The sequence below is a fragment of the Physeter macrocephalus genome, chromosome 11, assembly GCF_002837175.3.
Source record: "Physeter macrocephalus isolate SW-GA chromosome 11, ASM283717v5, whole genome shotgun sequence".
Classification (NCBI taxonomy): Eukaryota; Metazoa; Chordata; class Mammalia; order Artiodactyla; family Physeteridae; genus Physeter; species Physeter macrocephalus.
The window spans coordinates 47,751,700-47,774,351 of NC_041224.1; the positions used below are offsets into that span (position 1 = coordinate 47,751,700).

The following is a 22,652-nucleotide window of genomic DNA, read 5'->3' on the forward strand; positions in this document are numbered from 1 at the left end:
TGGAGAGGGTGTGGAGAAAAGGGAACCCTCTTGCACTGTTGGTGGGAATGTAAATTGATACAGCCACTATGGAGAACAGTATGGAGGTTCCTTAAAAAACTACAAATAGAACTACCATACGACCCAGCAATCCCACTACTTGGCATATACGCTGTACGTTTTTTAATGTGGTCTACGTGTTCTGTTTTCAGTGAAGAAGAAGCGGTCAGAAATAAGGTAACCCTCAGTTTCTTCATCTCTGAAATCAGGATTTTAATATTTGGCTTTGATATTTGAAAATCAATGAAGACCACCCAAAGGAGAACAGACAGAGGCTATTTATTCAGATCTTGCTCAAACAGTGAAGGTGGCCAACATCACTTTTATTTGGCAGAGACTCAACAGCAGACAAGGAAGTGGAAAAGCTTTATAGTGAAAACAGCAGGGACGGTTTCAGGTCTAATATGATCAGAGCTTGTTGGCCTGGGGAAACTGGGAGTCACCTAGCTAGAAGAAGGCATCTTGTGTGCATGATTTGGGGGACATATTTGGCTTTCAATGCTTGGTCCTGAGTTAGAAGTCAGGGTAAAACATAAGGAAACTGGCAGTCATTGACCAAGTCCTGATCATTCTGGGCCAACTGTTGCAGAGATTTTGGGTTGGTTTCCCAAACTGGTTGTTCTGGAGATTGTGGGTCAGATTTCTGTCATATGTGGTCTGACCATTGTTCATTTGTATATTCAGTCTCCAAGGCTGCAAGTTTGTTGTCAGAACTGACCATGGAATGAGTTAAAAAGATGCCTCTGTTGCTGTTTTTGGAGATGGTAGAAGTATTATTAGACGATAAAGCAAAGGCAATAATATTTTGGAGAGAGAAGCAAGAAGCGTGTCTCCACTGATGTAGAAAATGTTCCACCTGCTGAGGGAAGGGTACCTAGAGAAACTGTATCTAATCCTGCCTAAGTGAAGGCCAGTATAAATGTCCTCCTTTCTCCTGGCTGATAAACTGTCCACGTTGCTCTTCATAAAGATCTCAAATCCCCTGAGCATTTGAAACTTTATGTTCTGCTTCCAAAACCAGTAACAAAGTTCCAATTTTTCTAACCTGTGAACTTCTAGAGCTAAGATGTCCTTATCTCCGAAGTATGAGAAGACATACAGCCAACTCAGAGTCAGGGGATGTTGCAAACTTATTATAAAAGAGCTAGCTAGTTTATATTTTAACATTAATTTACTTTGCTAGCCTTTTTGTTATAATTTTAGCTTATTTCTTTTTTAATACTCAGGCTCACCTCTATTTCATTTTCTTTTGTGTCTTTATAGTCACGTTGTCCAGATTTTTCAAATTCCTACCATCTGTAAGCCTTGTTGCCAAAACTTTCAGCCATCACTTACCTTGAAAGAAGACCATCTTTCTATATACGCTGCAGCAGTCACCTGCTCACATGCACACAAATTCTGTAAGTTCTTTTCAGAGTTACCACAGCTTCCTTATCTTACCTGAGGTATCATTTTCCTCAGCTCTTCTCGACCTCCACTCTAGAGCCCTTTACTTGATCTCTATTCCTGCCCCGCCATGGTCTGAATGCTTAAACACAAACATCCTCCTCCAACAATCTGCTGTCCTCCCTTTCTCCTCCCTCTTTTTTCTAGATCTACTCCTCCATCTTCCCTCCCATTTCTCTTCTTCCTTCCTCTGGACCATAAGATATATTTGTTCCAACACGCCAACCATTCTGGTCAAACACTTAAATCCTTTTCCTGCTTCATTGCCCTCCAGTAGTAAATCCAGCACTCTGTTTCCTTGACTTCTGAATCCAGTCCTGGAGGAAACTCATGATGGTCCAGAGTAGCATCCTTGTAAGTGCAGGGACCCACCCTCAACAGCACTCCCCAGGTCCCTGGCAGGGCCACTCTGGGTCCAACTCAAGGCCCACTTTCATTCCTTGCAGAGGTTGTTTCAAACTTTTACTATTTACTCCTCCTCTTCTCTCAGGATAGAAATTTCTAGCTGTCCTTTCTCACCATCAACAAGACTTATCTGCAAGATTATTTCCTGACTCAGAGGAAGCCTTGCTCTTCATTTACATTCAAGTCTCATCCTCCCACATTTACTCTGGATCCCATTTTCTCCCATTTCAACAGGGGCCTCACTCCCCCATCTGTGCCCCTCTTTCATAAAATGTTATTCTCTTTTAGACTTTCTCCCCAAGGTTTTGCCTCTAGCCATGTAGTCTTCTCTCTCTCTCTTTGACTAAACTTGTTTACTCAATAATTTCAGCTACCACATACATCCTGGAATTCTTCAAGCTATATCAGTAGTCCAGAGTGCTTTCTAAACTCCAGGCTGGTTTACCTAATTACCTTCTGGATAGTTCCATTGACTTCTCCCTCTCTCTCTTCTTTCTCACCATTTACATAATGAGTTATATTAATTTTACCTAACTATTTCATAAGTATTTTCATAAACCTATCAATTTTATTTATTGACTATTTCATAAGTTTTAATTTATTAAATTAAATTTTTTATTAATTTATTAAACTTCCTGCTACTGCCATATCATTTTTTATAAACACAACTGTAATTAAGTATTCCCACGTTTAAAATCATATAATAGTCCTCATCAAATTTAGTTTAAATGCAAATCCCTTCATATAACACAAAAGGTCCTTCAGTATTTGACCCCTGCATCTCTCTAGCCTTTTGTTTCCCAAAGTATACTCAGAGGAGCCCTTTTTCTGTGGAATGTTTTACAAGATGGGATGTGGGGAATAGGAGGGGAGTAGAAGACTCTCAAATTGGCTCTGGGACCAACAGCACCGGAATTACTTGAGACTTTATTATATATGCAAATTCTTAAGCTTCACCGTAGACCTACTGAATCAGGAACTCTGGTGGTAGAGCCTACCGATCTGTGTTTTAGCAAGCCTGCCCAGTGATGGTGAGAAACACTAACGTTTGAGAACCACCATCTTAGAGAATCACAATGTACATTAACAACTTACTACAAGAAGTCTGGAAATAACGTATTTAACTTCATTTAAGCAAAATTTCCTCAATTTGAGCGTGGACCATGTGTGTGTGTGCGCACGTGCGTGTGTTTATGTTTGTGTGTGTGTATGACACTAATATCCAGTAGAACTAATGTTAGAGAAACTTGTCAAAAGCCTGCAGCCTCACATTGCTAGTAATTCCCCAATTAGTGTCATGTGCTTCTGCACTTAAACATCCCACTGCATCACTCTACCAAATATCTCCCGCCAACCCTTGTCTGGCCAACTCCTTAGAGGAGGTATTTCAAAATTATATGCTTATTGAACAAATACATGGACTGGAACAGAGATATGTTGTAGCAACCTTAGAAGTGTTGCTAAGTCCTACTACCATGAAGATATAATCTGTTAGTTCAACACTTTTTTGCATATAATGGTTCTCTCTGTATATTGATCTCTTCTTAATGGAGTATCTTCATATTTTCTTCTTTGATATTGTGAAAGTATAATGTACATCTTATCAGCTTGTCTGTACAAGCTTTTTGTATTGAAATATCCTTTATAAATATGATGACTAGAAGTTTTTTCAGCTGATCCTACACCCTGGTAACTTTCTACTTTTAAAAAATTCTCTCCCCATTATACTTTCACAGTCTTTCTTTCATATCTCTTTCCTCAATTATCTATTAACAAAATAATTTTTAGACACTATAATAACAATGACCATATTAAGATTGACATACTAAGTCATAGCTTTATAAACCTATTGTACTTTGTTATTAATGAGGTTAATATTATATATTATACTTTTATATAATATAAATATATTTTATTAAATTTTTCTTGTAATACATATTAATTCATAGGGGTTTTAGTAAATATTAATACACTTATTACTAGCTTTCAGAATTTCTGCTGCCATTATCTTAATTTTTCCAACCACAATTTCAAATGCCCCAGTAGACTTCTTAAATATTCATAAAGTGTTACTTAGAAAAACTGAGTTCCTAAGCAGTCAAGTAAGTATTCTTATATAATGGTTGTACTACATGTTTCAAACATGCAGTTTATTCAAATGCACTAGTAAAATACATAAAGCATGATTTATGATACTGATATGTGATAACATAAAAAATTCATGCCTCAGCATCAAGTTTGGTTTATTCTGATGCAACACACAGAATTTTATGCAAAAAACATTACCAACTGTAATCTTCTGATGTCATAAAAAAGTAATCTGTGACAGCTAAGGGACTTTGGAATTAATGTATATTCAACTACTTTGGTCTCTCCCCTTTCCCAGATCACTCTTTGCAGAATGATGATAAGTGACTCTGGTGTTAGACATGTCATCAGTAGTCATTTATTTTTATTTAATCACATTACTTGAAACGTTAGGCATATAGTTCGGCTATATTAACATCAAGATGATTAATGATAGTATTCTCATATAGTCCACCGTGGCCATCAGAACTAATTTTACTTACAATCTTCACAACTCACCAGGTTCTCTGGCTTTCTAACTACATCATAGAGAAGGAAATCTATTGAGCTTAATGTAATGAATAAATAATTACGTTATTGTGACCACAGTGAATTCCTGTTCATAAAAGAAAGATAAATTTCAGTAGAAAATGTAACTTAATAATAGGCAAAGTCAGACATTTGTAAGCCTTTTTTGCTGGCTTTTTCTTATTAAGGATCTTCTTATGTGCCTTGGTGTACCTAAGGAATTAAAAGAGGAAGGCTGCCAGAGTTTCAAGTGGTTCTCAGGGACCAGATATATAAGATTCTTAAGATCCTTTGGAGACTGCTTATAGTCCATTCTGGCAATTTGAAGTAATTTGTCCTAGCCACCAATTTTTTGACTGTTTTAGCTCTTCAACTTTTAGTATCTGTTAAATTTTGAGCTTAAAGGTAAATCAACAGCATTTGGAAGCACCCTAGGAAAATTAAAGTCCCTAAAGGTGCATTATAGTCTGTGTATGAGGTCTCTAACAGTAAGTGGATTTAATACAGGGTTATATTTTAACTTAAGTGAGAATAATAATAGTGTGGTGACTCATCCAAATCTGGTTACATGTCTTGGGCAGCATTAGACGATAGGCATACAACCATTCAGCAGAGGGTGGCTGTTCTTTGGAAGAGACATGGTAGTTGGATAGGGCAAAAGATTGGATCAAGTAAAATCTAATCCACCTTTTGTATGAGAGCCCATAAATTTCCTGAGCTACACATTGGAGTTTTCAGATATTCTGGATATATAAGATTATAAATAATTTATCAAAAACAGTCAAGGAAACGATATGCTTCCCACTGAGTCATATACTTGAGTAAAAATTGTCTCGTCTTTATCTTTTTTGCCTAATTTTAAAAAGTAAATGTGAAAGAAGTGTTATAAGAAGAATGCCCACCAAACAAAGTGACCAGAATAATTTATTTGTGTGTTCAAAGGAATTGTGTTTGTTGCTTATGAAGTTTATATGTTAAACATTCAAAATTGTTATTATACTCTGTTAATCTAACTGTAAATTTAGATCATTGAGGCAACACTCTTCCTATAGGTGAGAGTGGAGAATTCATTCAGTATGGTAAATCAAGAAGGATTCCAATATGATTTAAATACACGTACATGCACAAAAAAGAAAGATAGACTTACGAAGTTTTTGTTAACTAGATACATTTGTGAGTGGAATGAGAGAGTTCTAGACCATTCCTGCAACTTGTATATGCTGTCGTATTTAACAGTACTGGCTTTGTAGCCAGGCAGACTTGCTTGAGTTCAGCCCACTTTACTACCAAAGTGACTATGGACAAAATATTTAGGCAGGACAAATTTTATATACAACACATACACACACACACACACACACACACACACACACACATATCATTGTACAAACAGAATTCAAACTTTTGCCTTGGAAGAAGCCACATGAAAGGGGTAATTTCTACAATAATAATTCCTAAGGTCATGAACTGCAATAGAGGAAGAGAAACCTCCATTCCAGAGCCAAGGTATTTAGGAATTCAAGCCTGGCCATTGTGACTTTACCCTATGGGATGCATTCAATGAAGAGAGGAAACCTGAATTTAATAGCTTTGGCTGGCATGATCTGAGAGTTGTTCCATTACCCCTTTTCTCTGATCCTCCTGTTTGACAGTGACATCTAACTAAAGTCATACCATTTAAACTTTTCTTTTGCATGTTGCGTGACCTTGTGAGCAGAGTAAGAAACGGGACATTCCTCGGGAAGATCAGGGACCAACCACCAAGAATTTGGATTTTTGGCCCCAACTTATTACACTGATGGTCACGATTATTGATGAGGATAAAACTGCCTACACTCCTGTCCTGAATCAGTAAGTACACTGTTTTGGTAATAAATGGATTTTATTCCACTAAAGTTAAGAAAACAAAATATTTGAAGTATGGCTTATACTCTCATGACAATGACAAACTTTTCCAAAATCAAGCTATAGAAAGCAGTATATTTTTACTTTTATCAGTAAATATTAATTCAGTGATATTATGAATTTTTAGTTTCAGCCCCATACAGAGTGATGATTATTTGGATATGGAGACAAATATTTCCCACAAATTTATTTTTATTTGATGTAGAAAAATTTCTTCTTTCCACTGGTTTCTTTCATTTTCTTAAAAGCAAAAAAAAATGCAATCCCCCAAAACTAAAAAGAATGTTAAAAAGTTAGTATTAAACATATTCCACTGTGACTTAATTAATAGTAAGGATTTTTCAAAATAACTTGCTTTCAAAATAGTTGTGTATGCTAGGTGTAACAAATTTAATGCAGTATTTAAGAGAACAAGTCCATTTTCTCAAATAACCTAAGCCTATGCCTCCATACATAGAATTTATAAATTATGAGCAGGTTGGCAAGGCAGATGAATTAAAATTCATGGCTGTTCTAGAAGACTCTGAAATCATCAATTTAACACTAGCTCTGAGACCTTGGGCAAATTATCTAATTTCCCTGGGTCTCAGTTTCCTCATATATAAAATAAGGATATATTACCAGATAATTTCCAGGATCCAGTCCACCTTTAATGTTGCACATTTCGGATTTATTTCACGCCCACACGTCGAGAGCTATACAACCGAAATAACAGCTGACTCTGCCCGCAGGGCATTTGCAATCTGGTAATGGAGAGAATATCCTGACATATTGGTCAGACCTGAAAACCTGTGGGCAGCAGAAATAGACAAACCATGACGTACATTCAGGCTTAATATGGAGAACTGGTTTTATTATTGGAGAACTGGTTTTATTATTTCTAATTTTTTGTACTGGTCAAGACAGGGTCAAAAAGCTTGTGTGGAATACAATTGAAATTCCAATTATAGAAGAAATACCTGTAAGTATTCCAATTTTTATCCTTTCCTGTTTCTTCACCACCCATTTTCACCTGCCCTGAATTTCTTCTAAATGTGGAGAAAGTATTCCTCTCTTTGATAGGCAATGACAGCACCGTTAGGTTTACCTTTACACTTTCTTCTTCCTTTTCCCCTTGTATCCACCTTTTCTGCCTGATGCCAGAGTGTACCATGATAACCATCTGTAGAGACTTTCTCTTATTCTCCTTCTATAGCTCAGGACTAGATCCTCTCTTTTAACATATGGCATGTCCTCAGTTCCTCCTGGACAGCTCTGTGGGCTAGATATGTTTTCTCATTCATTCTTTGGATCTTTCTTGAAGATACAGTAGATTTCTTAAAGGTAGGGACATCAATAACTTGTTTTAAGACTGTGCCCTCGGGCTGGGGTATGTCAGTTGATTAATGAGAATGGAATGAAAACAAACATCTGAGAAATGCTAATTAAAATTATTTGAAAGGTTTTATTTTTAATCAAATGAATTCTTTACATTTACCAAATATTCAGGATATGACTATTAAAAGATACATTATAAAATCATGGAATCAAAGTCCCCCAGAATCATCCTTAATCATATACCATTAAAGATATACAAAGATTTTAGTTACTTTTTTGTGACTGTGTTAAAGGAAGTGGAGGGAATGCATTTACTTATGGCAAAAATAAATTTTAAATTATGAGCTAAATTAAGTCTACTAAGTATAAAAATGAGCAAGGACACAAGGAAAGAAGAGAAATGTCTTTGTCTTGCTTTTATTTTTGTTTATAGTGTCAGAGTTTGGAGTCACTTTTGTTCCAATGAAACCTAGTTCTAATAAAGCTGAATGCTTTCCCTCTGTTGGGAATCTATGCTTTATGATTGTATTTGCTCAGATTTTGAAGATGTTCGAAAGATTTTTTGCTTACTAAGGAGCATTGCATTTTGTTTCTCATTTAATTAAATCTATATTTTAAGTGAACTCACCTAGATAGCAAGGTATGCTCTTAGTGGCCAATGTTGCATTTGTGTAATTTGGTGAGATTTCCATTCATGCATGTTTCTTTATTTGTGCAATGTGTCATCACATTTAGGCATCACTAATTATCTCACTGGGTAGTTAGACTATTAGGATCAAATAGGCTGATAGTTGTGAATGCAGATTCTGAGCTCCATCCCAAATCTACGGAGTTAAAATCTGAATTTGGCTCAGAAGTCTGAATTATTAATAAAGTATCCCTTGTGTGGTTTGTATACACCAGAGTATGAAGGCACAGGTCAGTTTGTGAAGGACATGTCCAGCTAAAACAAGTTTTGGTTTTATTTTGAAGGTCATGGCAAGAGAACGGATGATTTAAAAATATAGGTCTTATTTTTATCTTATTTTTTATATCTAAGATTATTGATATAAATAATTGAATGAAGTATTCATGGTTATTTTGACTAAAAAAATATTGCAAACATTTGCTTATTCAAATTTGATAACAATTTATAATAATTGCAGAAAGTAAACATGAGGGGAAAGATTTGTTTTATTTTGTACACTAGTATGTATCCAGGCATATATATTGGTTGAATTAATGAATACATTAAAGTAAATCCATATGTGTAATTGGTATCTGTTCTCTCTGTTCCTACTCCACTGATTAACTGATGTACTAGAATATTTCTTTGAGTGATACGTCTTCACATTTTAAAGATTAATTTTATGAAGTGGCTTTCCAGGTGTTTCTATTTCATTGAAACTGAGAACTATTAAGCACAATATTTTCAGATCTTTCAATGTGGGTCTCTCTCTCTCTCCCTTTTAAATAGATGTATTGAGGTATAACTGAATACAGTTAAAAATTTAATTAGTTTTGACATATGCATCTAACCATGAAACCATCACCACAATCAAGATAATAAAGATATCCATAACCCCAATAAGTTTCTGTGTGCCTTATGTAACCCACCCCAGGCAACCAATGGTCTGCTTTCTAATACTACAAATTAGTTAGAAATTTTTATCCTCTTGTATAAAGGAATAATGTATTATGTACATTTCTTTGTCTAATTTCTTTCACTAATTACAACTATTTTTAGATTCATCCAGGTGGTTGTGGGTATCAATACTTCATATCCTTTTCTTTCTAAGTAATATTCTACTATATAGATACACAACAAAATGTTTATCCATTCATCTGTTACGATTAGGGTTAAGGTTAGGGGGTAAATTTGGATATTTTTTCAAGATTAGGTTTCTGTGAATATTTGTTTGCAAGATTTTGTGTAGACATATTCTTTTATTTTCCTTGGGTCATGTAATAGGTACATGTTTAATATTTCTTCAAACTGCCAAACCACTTTCCAAAGTGTTGGTACATTTCCAACACTTAGTACAATTAGACTTTTCACTTTTAACCATTCACATAAGTGTTGTGATATCTCCTTGTGGTTTTAATTTGCACTTTCCTAAATACTGATATTGACCATCTTTTCATCTGCTTATTTGCAATACATATATCTTCTTTGGTGAAATGTCTGTTCAAATCTTTTTGCCATTTCCAAATTGGGATGTTTATCTTCTTATTAATGAGTTGTAATGGCTGTTTACTTATACTAAATAAAGGTCTACTGTTAAGTAAATGTTGCAATATTTTCTCCTAGTTTGTGACTTTCTTTTCCATTTATTACTAATTTCTTTTGGAGAGCTGTTTTTAAGAAAATAATTGATAGAGTAGTCCAGTTTGTTGATTATTTTCTTTTATAATCTGGGCTTTCTGTGTCTTATTTAAGAAAACGTTGCAACACCCACAGTCAAGTTGCAATACTGTAGTTTCCTTCTAGATAGCTTACATTGAGATCTATGGTTCATCTCCAGTTATTTTTTGTATACGGTATGATATAGAGTTTAAGATTATTTGGCATTTTTTTCATATGTTTAATCTTTTCAGCTCTGTTAGAAAAATTATCCTGTCCCCATCGAATTGCTTTGGTAACTTTGTCAAAAATTAATTAATTATATGTGTGAGTCCAATTCTGTACTCTCTGTTCTATTGATCTGTATATCTGTGGGTCTAGTAGTGATTAACTCAGCTTTTGTCTGGAAAACTCTTAGTCTCTCCTTCAATTCTGAAGGACAACTTTGCCAAGTAGAATATTATTTGTTGGCGGGTTTTCTCTTTCAGCATTCTGAAAAATCATTCCACTCCCTCCTGGCTTGCAAAGTTTCTGCTGAAAAATTCACTGATAGTCTTATGGGGATCCCCTTCAATGTAACAAACTCCTTTTATCTTGCTGCTTTTAGGATTCTTTCTTTGTCTTTTATATTTTCTCTTTGCTGAAATCCTCACTTTGTTCATGCATTGTTCTCTGACCTCAGTGAGCATCTTTATGACCATTATTTTGAACTCTCTGTTGGGTAAATCACTTATTTCTATTTTATTAAGGTCAGTTACAGGTGATTTATCTTGTTCTTTTGTTTGGAACATATTTCCTTATTATTATTTTTTTTCATTTTCCTTGACTCTTTGCGTTGGTTTCTGCACATTAGATTACACAACCACCTCTCACAGTCTGGACAGACTGTCTCATCAATCAGCCCAGCCCAAGCTCCTGGTTGTCTCTCAAACCTTTATGGTTGTCCAAGCTGCCATCTTTGTTCTTAGTGGCTCCCTAATTGAAGGTGTGCCAAGACCGGTCAATGTTTCAAGGAAAAGGATAAAAGTCAGCACCTAGTTGCAGGCTAACTAAAAGCTGTTCCCTCAGGCAATAGATGGGAAAAGATATAGTTAAGCCCCTTTGAAGGAGAAATTGGAAGATGGGCATTATTGCCTGCTTCCTCTGCACTGAGCCATGACAGTGGGGGAGGGACAAGCGGGGTGCTTCTGCACCTCTTGAAAAGCTGCTTGTTTTGTTTGCTCTAGTCCTGTGGGACTTGTGAATGAAAGACCCACTGGCTATCAGAGCTACATGATTTGGGAACCCATCCCTCAGCTTGCAGCCATAAAAGTTGATGCATTAAATGTGTGGACAAGCTCCTTCCAGGGAAGTACTGGTGGTTTGGTTTCATTTTTGGATCAAGCAAGAGGGAGAATGCAGGGAAGTGCCCACCAGCTCCTCTGCGCTCTAAGAAAGATCTCAGCCAGCCTCCAGATGCATGCTAAATTAGAAGCCAGACTTTCAGGCATCAACTTGTAAAGTATGCAGTCAAATCCCTCCAGGGCAAGACTGGGAGATGGGCATTTTTCCCTGCTCTTTCTGGGCTGAGCCTTGAGGAGACAGCCACAGGGAGTGATGTGCACCGACTGACAAATGCTTCTTTATTTGCCATAGTCCTGTGAGCCACTGGATTTCTCTCAGTGGGAATTTCTCCATGTGTAGTTGTATATTGCATCTGTGGGTGGAGGGAAGTTCAGGAGACTCCTATGTTGCCATCTTGGTTCCTCCCAAAACTACTTGTTCTTGATTGTGTTTTTGTTATTTGTCTTTCAAGGAATTTTTCCATTTAATCTAAGTGGCAATTTGCTGTTGTATAGTTGCTCATGACATTTCTCTATTATGCCTTTAATGTCTATAAAATCTGAAGTCATTTCTCTTCTCTCATTCTTAATATTGATATTTTGTATCTTCTGTCTGTTTTTCTGTCTAACTGGCTAGCCATTTATGAATTTTATTAGTCTTCTGAAAAAAAAAAGAAACAGATTTTGGTTTCATTAAATCTCAATATTGTTTTTGGTTTTAAAGTAAATTGGTGTCTTCTCTATTTCTTATTATGTTCTTTCTTTTGTAAGTGTAGATAACTGTTAAGTGGCTCCAGCAGTAATCCAGTGAGAAAATATGAGGACTTTGGATAAGATGATGGAGAGGTAGGATCAGATCTGAGAAATATTTAGGAGCTAAATCAAGAGATCTTTTTGACTAACTGCATTGAGTGGAAGGTTAGGAAAGAAGATGGAGACAATGAACACACTGTATTTATGGGAGCACCATTAATTGAGATAATTAATTCAGGAGGAATTCTCAGTTTAAGGAAGTAAATAGTTAAAAGAAAGAAGTATACAGTGAGTTATATTTGGATATATAGAGATTTGGCTATCTGTATGACTTCCATGAATCATATGCAGTAGGCAATTGTATACTTAGCTGTGAAATTCCTTTAGACTGACAACAACTAAATGTATAATGTAGGGGAGGTTCACTAAATATGCTTGAAAGTAAGAAATCTTATATCTTTTAAAATATTCATGTAATTTTACTCTCAGATTATTTAAATTATTGTGACTTAACATTACTTTGTTTTTGTAATGCTGACCAAAATGTAAGCAAAAATATGTTTCATCCATTCTACGGTCCTGTGTATTTGCATGTATTTTATTATTGTCTGTAATTTCTTTTAGCATCTTTCCAAAGTATACATACAGTGAAGGCTCAATTTATTTTCTCTCTGCATTAAGAGTATATATCAGAGAGGCTCCAATGTGTTGAATAGAAAATGGAACAATTTTCAGAAATCTGCTGTTTCATTTGTGAAGATGAGGTATGTTGCTTTTATTTTGTCAATGCTGTGGGATAAGCCATAACATTATTTTCAAATTTTATGTTTTAAAAGATAGTATACTTCATTTGCTGTAGTGAGAAAATTGGGTTTAAGCTACTTTGATCAAAGATTTACATCTTCTTTCTGTTTTGGAACTAATGCTCTTCAAAGTGTTAAAGCTGTTGATGTCTTTGCTTGCAACTGTGGCTTCCCTAAATTATTTTTCTATTTAAAACTTTGTTACAAAACTGTTCATTATGCTAAAAAGTAGAGAGAGTATACAATGGATCTGTATATCCATAACTCAAACTCAACAATTACTAAGATTTTGTCATATTTTCTTCACCTATACATTGAGCTTTATTATTCTTTTTTTTCCTTTGCTGAATTCTTTTAAACAAATCTCAGACATATATCATTTCATCCCGAAAAATTATGATTATTTTCTTACATATGACAATGTCATTCTCACAACTAATAACACTAACAGTAATGCATTAGTATCGTGTACCCCTTCCCGTAATCAAATGCTGCTGTTTTTCTTTAAAAATCCCTTTTTACATTTGTTTTGTTTTAGTCAGGATTCAGATGAGGTCCACATACTACATTTTGGTTATTTTGTGTCATAAGTCTCTTTCATCGTAATTCCTCTCCCTTAACTTCTCTTTTATCCGTGCCACTACTTTCTTAAAGAAGCCATGTTCATTGTCCTTTAGAATGTTCTACTTTCTGGATCATTCTGCTGGTCTCTTTCTTATATTTAATTTGTTCCACCATATTCTGTACTCCCCATAGCTGAGCATTAGCTTAAAGGCTATCTTTCAGAGTCCTTTTTTTTTTTTTTTTTCCAAGAATAACTCACAGGTGACTCTGTGTACTTCATACTCCATTACATCCACAGTCACATTAAGTCTGGTTGTTCCCCCTGTGGTCATGCCAAGATTGCTCAGTGCTACCAGCCTGATCTTTCCATTTCATTGTTTCTGTTGACCTCTCCTCTAATGCTTTCATTTATTTATAATCATTTCAGAATAAGTTATTCAATTAGGGACGGCAAAATTGTGATTTTATAATGTTATTTGTTCAACATTTATTTAGTTAGAATTTTTCTGTAAAGAAGGACTTGCCTTCATCAACTAGGGCTGCTTATCTGGTTATTGTGGATGAAAATAATCAATAAATAACCTATATTAGGAATAGGAAAGAATTTATTTGAGTCAAACTGAGAACTCAAGCCTAGAAAACAGCCTCCCAGAAAACTCCAAGGAACTGCTCTGTAGAAGCATGGTTATCAGCACAGTTTTATATCTTGTCAGAACAAAGAACATGAAAGAAGCCAGGGATACATTCCTTCAAGATTTCAAAAAAAAACAAATCAGCACGTACACAGTGAGTCAGTATAGCCTTGGCACCTGGGAAGGGAGTCTTATCATTGAAGGAGTACCAGCATTGGTGCCCCAGGAAGGGAGGCATCTAATCTTTATTTTTCACATGGTCTTTCTTTACTTCTGCTCAGTACACCTTGTTTTTTAATAATTAAAGCACAAGCACAGTTTATGTTTGATAGGCCACAAACAGGCTGTTTTAGTTAGCATAAAATTCAAGTTAACTCACATATAAGCCAGAATGACTTCCCCATATCGCAGTATATGAAAATTTCTTGTGTCATTACCCTGAAATAGAACAAGTATAGGAAAGATAAGGCAAATATTCAATTCTTTCTTTTAAAGATTTTTATTTCATTCTTTTTTCTGCTCTATTTACTTTTATTATTTTTCATTAAAATTCTCATTTAAATAAATATGTATTGAATATTTGATAGTTGCCAGGTACTATGCAAAGCTGGGGCCACAAAGATTTAATCAGGAAAGAGATATACAAAATCAAACATGAACCTTAAACTGTGCCTGCCACAATCACAAGTCATTCTGAAATCAAATTCTTCACCTTAGTCCCTTGTTAAGGTAACCTAATGAGAAAAACTAGATTTGGAATTAGACTAAGAAATCCAGAGATTGAGATAGTTGACAAGAATAGACATTGAAAGGTTATGAGTTTGGAGATGGCTATAGTAAGTGATCCAAAATTAAGAATAAATCAAAATGATGTGTAAATAGAAGCCAGGAGATAAACATGGTTGAAGGAGAAGAAGGCAGTTTTCAGTAAAAGAAGGGAAAGGATGCTTGCAAGGAAAAGCAGAAACGATGAGAATAGCAGAGCCTTGGTATTGGTGGAGTTCTTAAGGGAGGATCCTGACTGTGGTCGCTCACTGCACTCCCCTAATGCCTTCACCTCGGAAGTAGTTTTTTGTTCCTGGTGCCAGGAGACTGACTACCGGTGTTTGCTCCATCTGATAAACCGAGTTCAGCTCTCCTTGGGTTCCAGTACAATGTGGCAAGGCAGTTTAGTCTTGTTTCTCCATTATGCAAAGTATACTTATCAAAATTACCTTTTAGTTATTTGCAGTTACTTGAGCTGTGATCCTTAGAGCCAAAGTAGCATAACTAAACCATTATGATATTACATGGAGCAACATGTATATTCCACTATAGTTGCAGTTAGTTTGCTGTTGAAGTGTAAAGGAATGCTTCAATTTCAATTGCTGGGATATAAGCAAACAATATATTTCCTGTGAGTAAACCGTTCTGCAGAGCTAGGGTTTACACTGGGGAGAATGGATAGCCAGAAAATCTGAAAACCTGGGCTAAAACTACCTGAATAAAAGCACAAAAAAAAAGAAGTCATTTTGAAGGCTTTTACTAATGTTAATTATAGCCAGCTTAAATTTTAAAATAGATAAGGTGTTTCTCTGCAAGTTCCCCAAACAATAATACATTATCTGGAAAGAATAAGAATATTTTTCTAAGAGCATATGAGTACTGTTGTAAGATTGCTAACTAAGAATTGTACTACTTCAGTCACTTCTGAAGATTTCAATTTTCTGCCTCCCTGACTGTGCATCATAGAGCAAACAAAAGGTTCATCTTGGATTTTCAGTTTATTATGCTTGCCAGATGATTTATGTACAACTAGATATCTATGTTATAAATATTACAACCATCGTATAGGGAACTATGGGAAATTCATTGGAGCCAGACACTGTACTAAGCATTTTTTACAGTTTAATGTTTAATTGAATCCTAAATGTAATTTAGTAGAATCAGTGCTGTTAACATCCCCAAAGTGCAGACGATGAAACTGAAGCACAGTTAGTAAGTGGCAGAATTAGAATCTAAGCAACCCTCTATATTAACAAAATGATTAATTGTAGGGAAAAATCCCATAAATAAGGGTATTAATCCTTTAGCTCCATCCAAACATTTCTGATGTCTCAATGATTAATCTGAATCTGGTCATGATAAACCTGAAACAATAATTACAAAAGTTTAAAGTGCAAGATATGCCATATGATGGCACCAGTTGTAGTTGTATATAAACCAATAGACAAAATGCATACAACTTGTAATTTACTGTAAGAAAAATGTAAATGTGTTGTGTGTACTCACTGGCACCCTCAGGAGAAACCATGAAATAATTTTTTTTTTCTAGAATTCTCTGTGTTAAAAACCTTGCTTGCCAAGCATTTGGGATACACAAAAATGATCAGTTTTCCCTTGTGGATTAGGTGCAAGAAATGTCAGAACCAAGGCCCACATTTAATAATTCTATAAAATCTAACTTCATACCTTTCTACATTTCTATGTCTAATATCATTTTATGTTTATATCCTCATTTTTCTTCTCTTTTTTTTAAAACATATTTTCTCCCTGGAGCCCCCTGTGTCCTCCTGCTGGATTCTAAACTGGCTGCTCTCTAGGGTCTGTTGCAGAGCTGTTATTTGGAGATAGTGATGGCTACCATTGGTTTAGAAGGTTTCATTCGTTTAACTTCTGTTTGATTACTGGGCAATATGTTACAAACTGGAGATTCAGCAATAAACAAGACAAAAAAAGTTCTTTATTACTTTTCCTGGGAGGGGAGAGGAGTTAGATAGCAAGGCACCTAAAAATAATAAACAGATAATACAATGTTTCAGGTATTGATAAATGCTATGGAGAAGGTAAAGCAAGACAATACTGAAAACAGGCTTCCCTGTTGGCGTAGTGGTTAAGAATCCACCTGCCAGGGCTTCCCGGGTGGCGCAGTGTTTGAGAGTCCGCCTGCCGATTCAGGGGACGCGGGTTCGTGCCCCGGTCCGGGAAGATCCCACATGCCGCGGAGCGGCTGGGCCCGTGAGCCGTGGCCGCTGAGCTTGCGCGTCCGGAGCCTGTGCTTTGCAACGGGAGAGGCCACAACAGTGAGAGCCCTGCGTACCACAAAAAAAAAAAAAAAAAAATACTGAAAACAATGACTTGGCAGAAGTGAAGATCAGGCAGAAGTGAAGATCAGTGCTAATATGTCAATTTCAATGGCTACAAAAGGACTCTTGGAGAAAGTGACATTTGAATTGAAGCCTGGATCGGAGGAAGACAAACATAAACAAAGCTTTGGTAACTGTAAACAGCAGACTCAATAGCAAGTACAAAGTTTCAGAGCTGAAGCCTGGCATGTTGGAGTAGCAGCAGCAAGAAAGGCCATGTGATTGGGGCTTAATCAATGGGAGAAACAGTACGAAGAGTTGATGCCATAAAAGTGGCTCCTTTATTTATTGGATGGAGCTGCAGATTCCCATAGATGGCAAGGCAAACAGACTGCAACACTTTGCTTTCATGTCCATATTTCAGTTGCTGTCACCTGGTATGTGGCCAGTATTTCCTTAGGTTAGAGAGAATGAGGAGTAGTAATTTGGTTAGTCAAGTTTCTTGTTTGTTTGTTTTGTTTTCTTGTTTTAGTTATTTTTTTTCTTCAGCAAAGATAGTTTTACAAAACACTTAATGGACTTTCTACTATCTAACTCCAAGTTCCCTCCGCACTTTCCTTTACCCTTAAGATTTAACTGAAGCGTTTCCTCTTCCAGCGAGTCTTCCCTAATGCGTCCAGGATGTATAGGTACCACATTATGGTTCATCCATGAATTTACATTCTATCATTGCATTTATAGTATGGTACTATGAGTATATGTATATAAATCTGTTTCTTCCACTATGCTAAAAAGTTTTTGAAGGAAAAGACCATGTCTTTTCATCTTTTTATTTTTACCACCTTAGCATAGTGTCAGATGAAGAGATGATGTTCCACTTGTTATCGAATGGGGGTCTGGCTGCTCCCGCTTACAAAATCAATTACACACCCACAAATGTTGGCAGCAAACGACAGCCACCTTTAATCAGAATGTCCATAGTCTGGGGAGATGATGGACTCAACATCCCCACAAAACCACCTCCAAAGATTCTGCTTGACCATGAAACTTTTAAGGGAAAGGAGGGAAGTAATCTCAGTTAATCATAGAGATAGGGGGTCAGAGTTGTCACCATCCCCCCACTGCGTGCAGGCTCGTTGACTTCTTGTGATCTTCCTCTAGATGTTATCTCATTCACACAGTTTGTTCGGGAGATGACTGAAGGGGAAGCTAGGGGAGAGATCTGGTCATCTTCATTTCTACACTGTACGCGGGCCTCTCCCTGTTGTGGCCTCTCCTTTCGCGGAGCACAGGCTCCGGACGTGCAGGCCCAGCGGCCATGGCTCACGGGTCCAGCCACTCCGCGGCATGTGCGATCCTCCCGGACCGGGGCACGAACTCGTGTCCCCTGCATCGGCAGGCGGACTCTCAACCACTGCGCCACCAGGGAAGCCCTGATTAAAAGATTTGAAAGGTGCACTTGGGCCAGAGATAAGTAGAGCATGGGGGTGCCTGGTTTAAAAGTTAGTTACAATATAGCTTTGCTAAAGTGACAGGAACAGGGGCTTCCTGCTGAGGGTGGTTTCCTGCAAAGAGCTGCTGACAGATCCTCACTTGTCAGAACGTCATTCCATTTCTGTGGGATTAGGGGCGAAGGTCTATCTCCTGTACCTTCTTCATGCTGACATAGGGCGCTGTATTCTCAGAGTGGAAATTGTCAATGTGGGTCTTTAGCATCTCTTTGCTGACAGTTTTATTTGTTGCTTACATATATGGGCAGGGCAAGCTACAATTATTTTGATGCCCACAAAGATATAGATTATTATGAGCAATAATGTTAATCCCATTCTCTTGAGGCCAGTTCTTGGAATTGTGCTACGCATAGATTCAGTACTGCTCTAGTTGAAGCAGTTTATGTCATGGCTACAGTCTGGTCATCATGTAGTTAGCTTTTTTACCTCTGGTGGCAGTTTTAGTATGTGTAAAACAACTCTCTAGTACTTGGGGGTGGATGGAGGAGGGGCCTGCAGTGTTCTGCTGGGCCCCAAACATATTTATTGAGTGTATAAAATTCGCCACTTCCATATTTATCCTGCCTCTGCCTTTGTCTAAGGCCAATTACAGATTTTTCTCAGTGATACTCTCTTCTCCCTTCCTTACATGTAATTGAGACAGAACAATAGATGGTTACTTTGGTTTAGTAAAATCACATGCAAGCTCTTTACCATAAATGGCCTGCTAAAAGCTTATTGTGGGGCTTCCCTGGTGGCGCAGTGGTTGGGGGTCCGCCTGCCGATGCGGGGGGCACTGGTTCGTGCCCTGGTCCGGGAGGGTCCCATGTGCCGTGGAGCGGCTGGGCCTGTGAGCCGTGGCCGCTGGGCCTGCGCGTCCGGAGCCTGTGCTCCGTGGCGGGAGAGGCCGCGGCGGTGAGAGGCCCGCGTACCGAAAAAAAAGCTTATTGTGGGAAACTCTTAGCAGAAATTTGAGATCAGTTTTATTGGCACCAGACAGGAACAATCAGACAGTACATGTGCTTTTTCAATGAGTACAGACAGATAAAAGTGAATGCTGAACAATAGTGAAAGGATTTAAGGGAACTAGTTCTAAGCAATCTTTGTAACAATGCAGTGTCCTTGAGATCCATTCATAATTATACATTACACTTGGGAAACAACTTTTAGACAGAAGGCTCTCCCTCCACAGCTGCTTGGGCAGGCAAGATGTTTGTTGGTCAGTCTTCCAACAGGCATTAAGGTCTCTACTTTGAAGACAAATCTCATCATATTATATTTTGTAAACCATCTTAGTATTTTTTAATGAGATGAATACTTCAGTAATAAGTAAAAATAAAGAGGACTATGTTTTAAGTATGCAAAGATCAATATGGCTTGAGTGGCTTAGCGATCTAATATTTTTGCGTGAGAGAGACTGAGCCATAGAAAAGTTTTGCAACATTTTTCAGACTGTTTTCCACATGTGAAAGATTGGGAGTTAAAACTGGAAAAATTGGGAGTTCAATCTGAAAAATTTGGGAGTTAAAACACAGAGGACTATTATCAGGATTCAAGGAGATAATGCTTAAAAGCACCTAGCCCAGTACTTGTCATTGACTAGATGCTGATCAGATGTTAACTCCCATCTCTCCGCGTTCAGTGCCTCAAGCTCCCTGCCTCCAACATGAATATTGAGGACTTGCTTTCCCCAGGTCTGTAATCTGGAAGTCCTGGAGTAGCTTGAGAAATGTGACCTGAGGTCAGTAAATTCCATTTACTCTTCACCCCAGGCACATTACCCACATTTTTTAAAGCTGTTTCTGCCATCTCCACCTCCTTTGCCACTGCCAGGTGACATCTTCACTGTCTTACAAAATGGTGATTTCAGTAGTTAATTAGATCCATCCCAAATTTTATTTTTCATATTTAAATTAAATATGTATTTAAAGATCCAAGTTTATTAAAATAATACCTTAGGTTGTAGATGTAAATAAAGAGAAAACAAAAAGATAAAAGGGTAGTTGGGTTTAAATGGCATTAGTGACCTACTTGCTTTTTAGTACAAGAGGACTTAAGTACAAAAGGAAAGATGATCACCACAGGAAATGTCCAGTTGTTGAGTTCACACTCCAAATGCTTAAGCTAACTTTCACCCTGAACTGCAATGTTATGATACATTTTAGTTGCCCTTTAATGTAGCTTTAACTCGTAAGGCTAGTTTGTAATTTACTAGTAGAGTCCTACTTAATAAAGTTCATTCTTGGTGGTTCTCTCTCTCCATGGTAATGGCAGTTAATTGCACTAAGGCAAGTCTAGTTCTCTTAAATGGAGAACATGTTAACAAAAGCTGATTTTAAAAAAGATAACAATGTTAAAAGAGCAGAGCAAACTAAATGTCTTGACTTCTGACTGTGACAATGAAGCTTCAGTTGCATACATGACACATAATATCAGAACCATTGCTTACTCATTTGTAACAATGAATACACTTATCTTCAAAGGCAAACTTTGCATATGAAAACAATACTTCACATTTAATGGATTCTAATTTTATCTGTTGTGACTAATGAATCAGTATTATCAAATTTGGCAGTGGGAGATTGTGTTTTCCTTATTTCACTAAGACATTTTCAAGATAATAAATTGGGTTATTAAATTGTTGTGTCTCATAGGAGTCAAGGTTTAAAACATTTATGCTTTGTATTAATTGCTGCAAACTAAAAACAGGAGATATTCAAATAATGTTGGAATGGATCAGTTATTTCATTAAACCTCTTTTTATAAATGATAGACTAAGTTAAGCTATAACTACATGGAAAATGAAGAAGAAGTGGAGCTATACATTCTAGAATTCAATTTGTGTACATTAACTTGGACCAGGATGAAGAGGACCAATTTTATTTTTAAAATATGAATAATGAAATATGAGTATTTAATGTACCATATTATATGTGTACTTGTTTTAACTTTTAAATATATATACTAATTCCTACGAGGTTACGAAATGGTCATAGAAAGTTAAAAACTCTTTTAGTCCTGCTTGTATCATAGTTTGGAATTCATTTATAATTAGCATGTAAATTGTTAGTTAAATTGTTAGTGTATGGCTAGAGATTTCTGAAGTTTGTGAAACCAGTTTACTCCTGTTAGTATATAATAATTTCCCTCTGCAATCAAGTTTATTGCTATTAATTTTATTTGCAATTTTTTTTTCTGGAGACTAATAGCTAGCAACACAAATGTAAACTTCCATTCATTTTCTGTGATAATTTTTTTCACATTAGAAATCAGTGGAACCTAAGTAATATTTTCTTGTATGTCTTATGTCTTATTTATAGTTAAAATTTCATTATCAGCAGCAGCAAGCATTTACTGAGTGCTCACTATATGGGACAGTGGCTGTACAAGTTATTTACATGTAAAATCTCATTTAATCCTCATAACAGCCCTAGAAAGGCCCAAATTGCAATTATTATCATCCCCATCTGACAGATGAGGAAATTGAGTTTTAAAGAGATTACTCATTTCTCCCCTGGGTCAATTAGTTAAGTAGCAGAGGAGAAATCAAATCTCTGTCTTTTGGATTACATTGAGGCTTAACCGCTACATTATACTTCTGTGACTTGTGCACAGGAAATAGCCAGAACTGCGCTAAATTACAGAAAATAAGCCTCTGGCAAATATGCAAACGGTGTAGACTTCTTAGCCAGCCCAAAGAAAAGGCAGACATATTCAACTGTGGAATGTGTTGGAAGAAAACAACTCTGCCATTTGAATCATTATTTGATACTGAGGAGACCACATAGACATAGCATATAAAATTTGATGCCAGAGTGAGATGATATATTTGCATATCTACAAAGGAAATTTGAATTCAGTGCAAAAATACACTCTTATGGGAATATGATTATTTTGTTGCCCCTTAAAAATGGAAACCTAGAATCTAACTAGTAGTTACTCAGAACTTGATAAAATCTGTTATGAGAAATACTAGGTGTCACTCCTCTCATT

At 36.5% G+C, this 22,652-nt stretch overlaps 1 protein-coding gene across 2 annotated transcripts in view; it reads left to right on the forward strand.

Moving 5' to 3' along the window:
• Positions 1-22,652, forward strand: part of UNC13C (unc-13 homolog C) — a 654,288-nt gene that overhangs the window by 409,376 nt on the left and 222,260 nt on the right. For both annotated transcript variants that reach the window (XM_055087954.1, XM_024128858.1), the window contains one exon: positions 6,203-6,336. In XM_055087954.1, the coding sequence (XP_054943929.1) occupies positions 6,203-6,336 (134 nt within the window). The remainder of the gene's footprint in view (positions 1-6,202; positions 6,337-22,652) is intronic.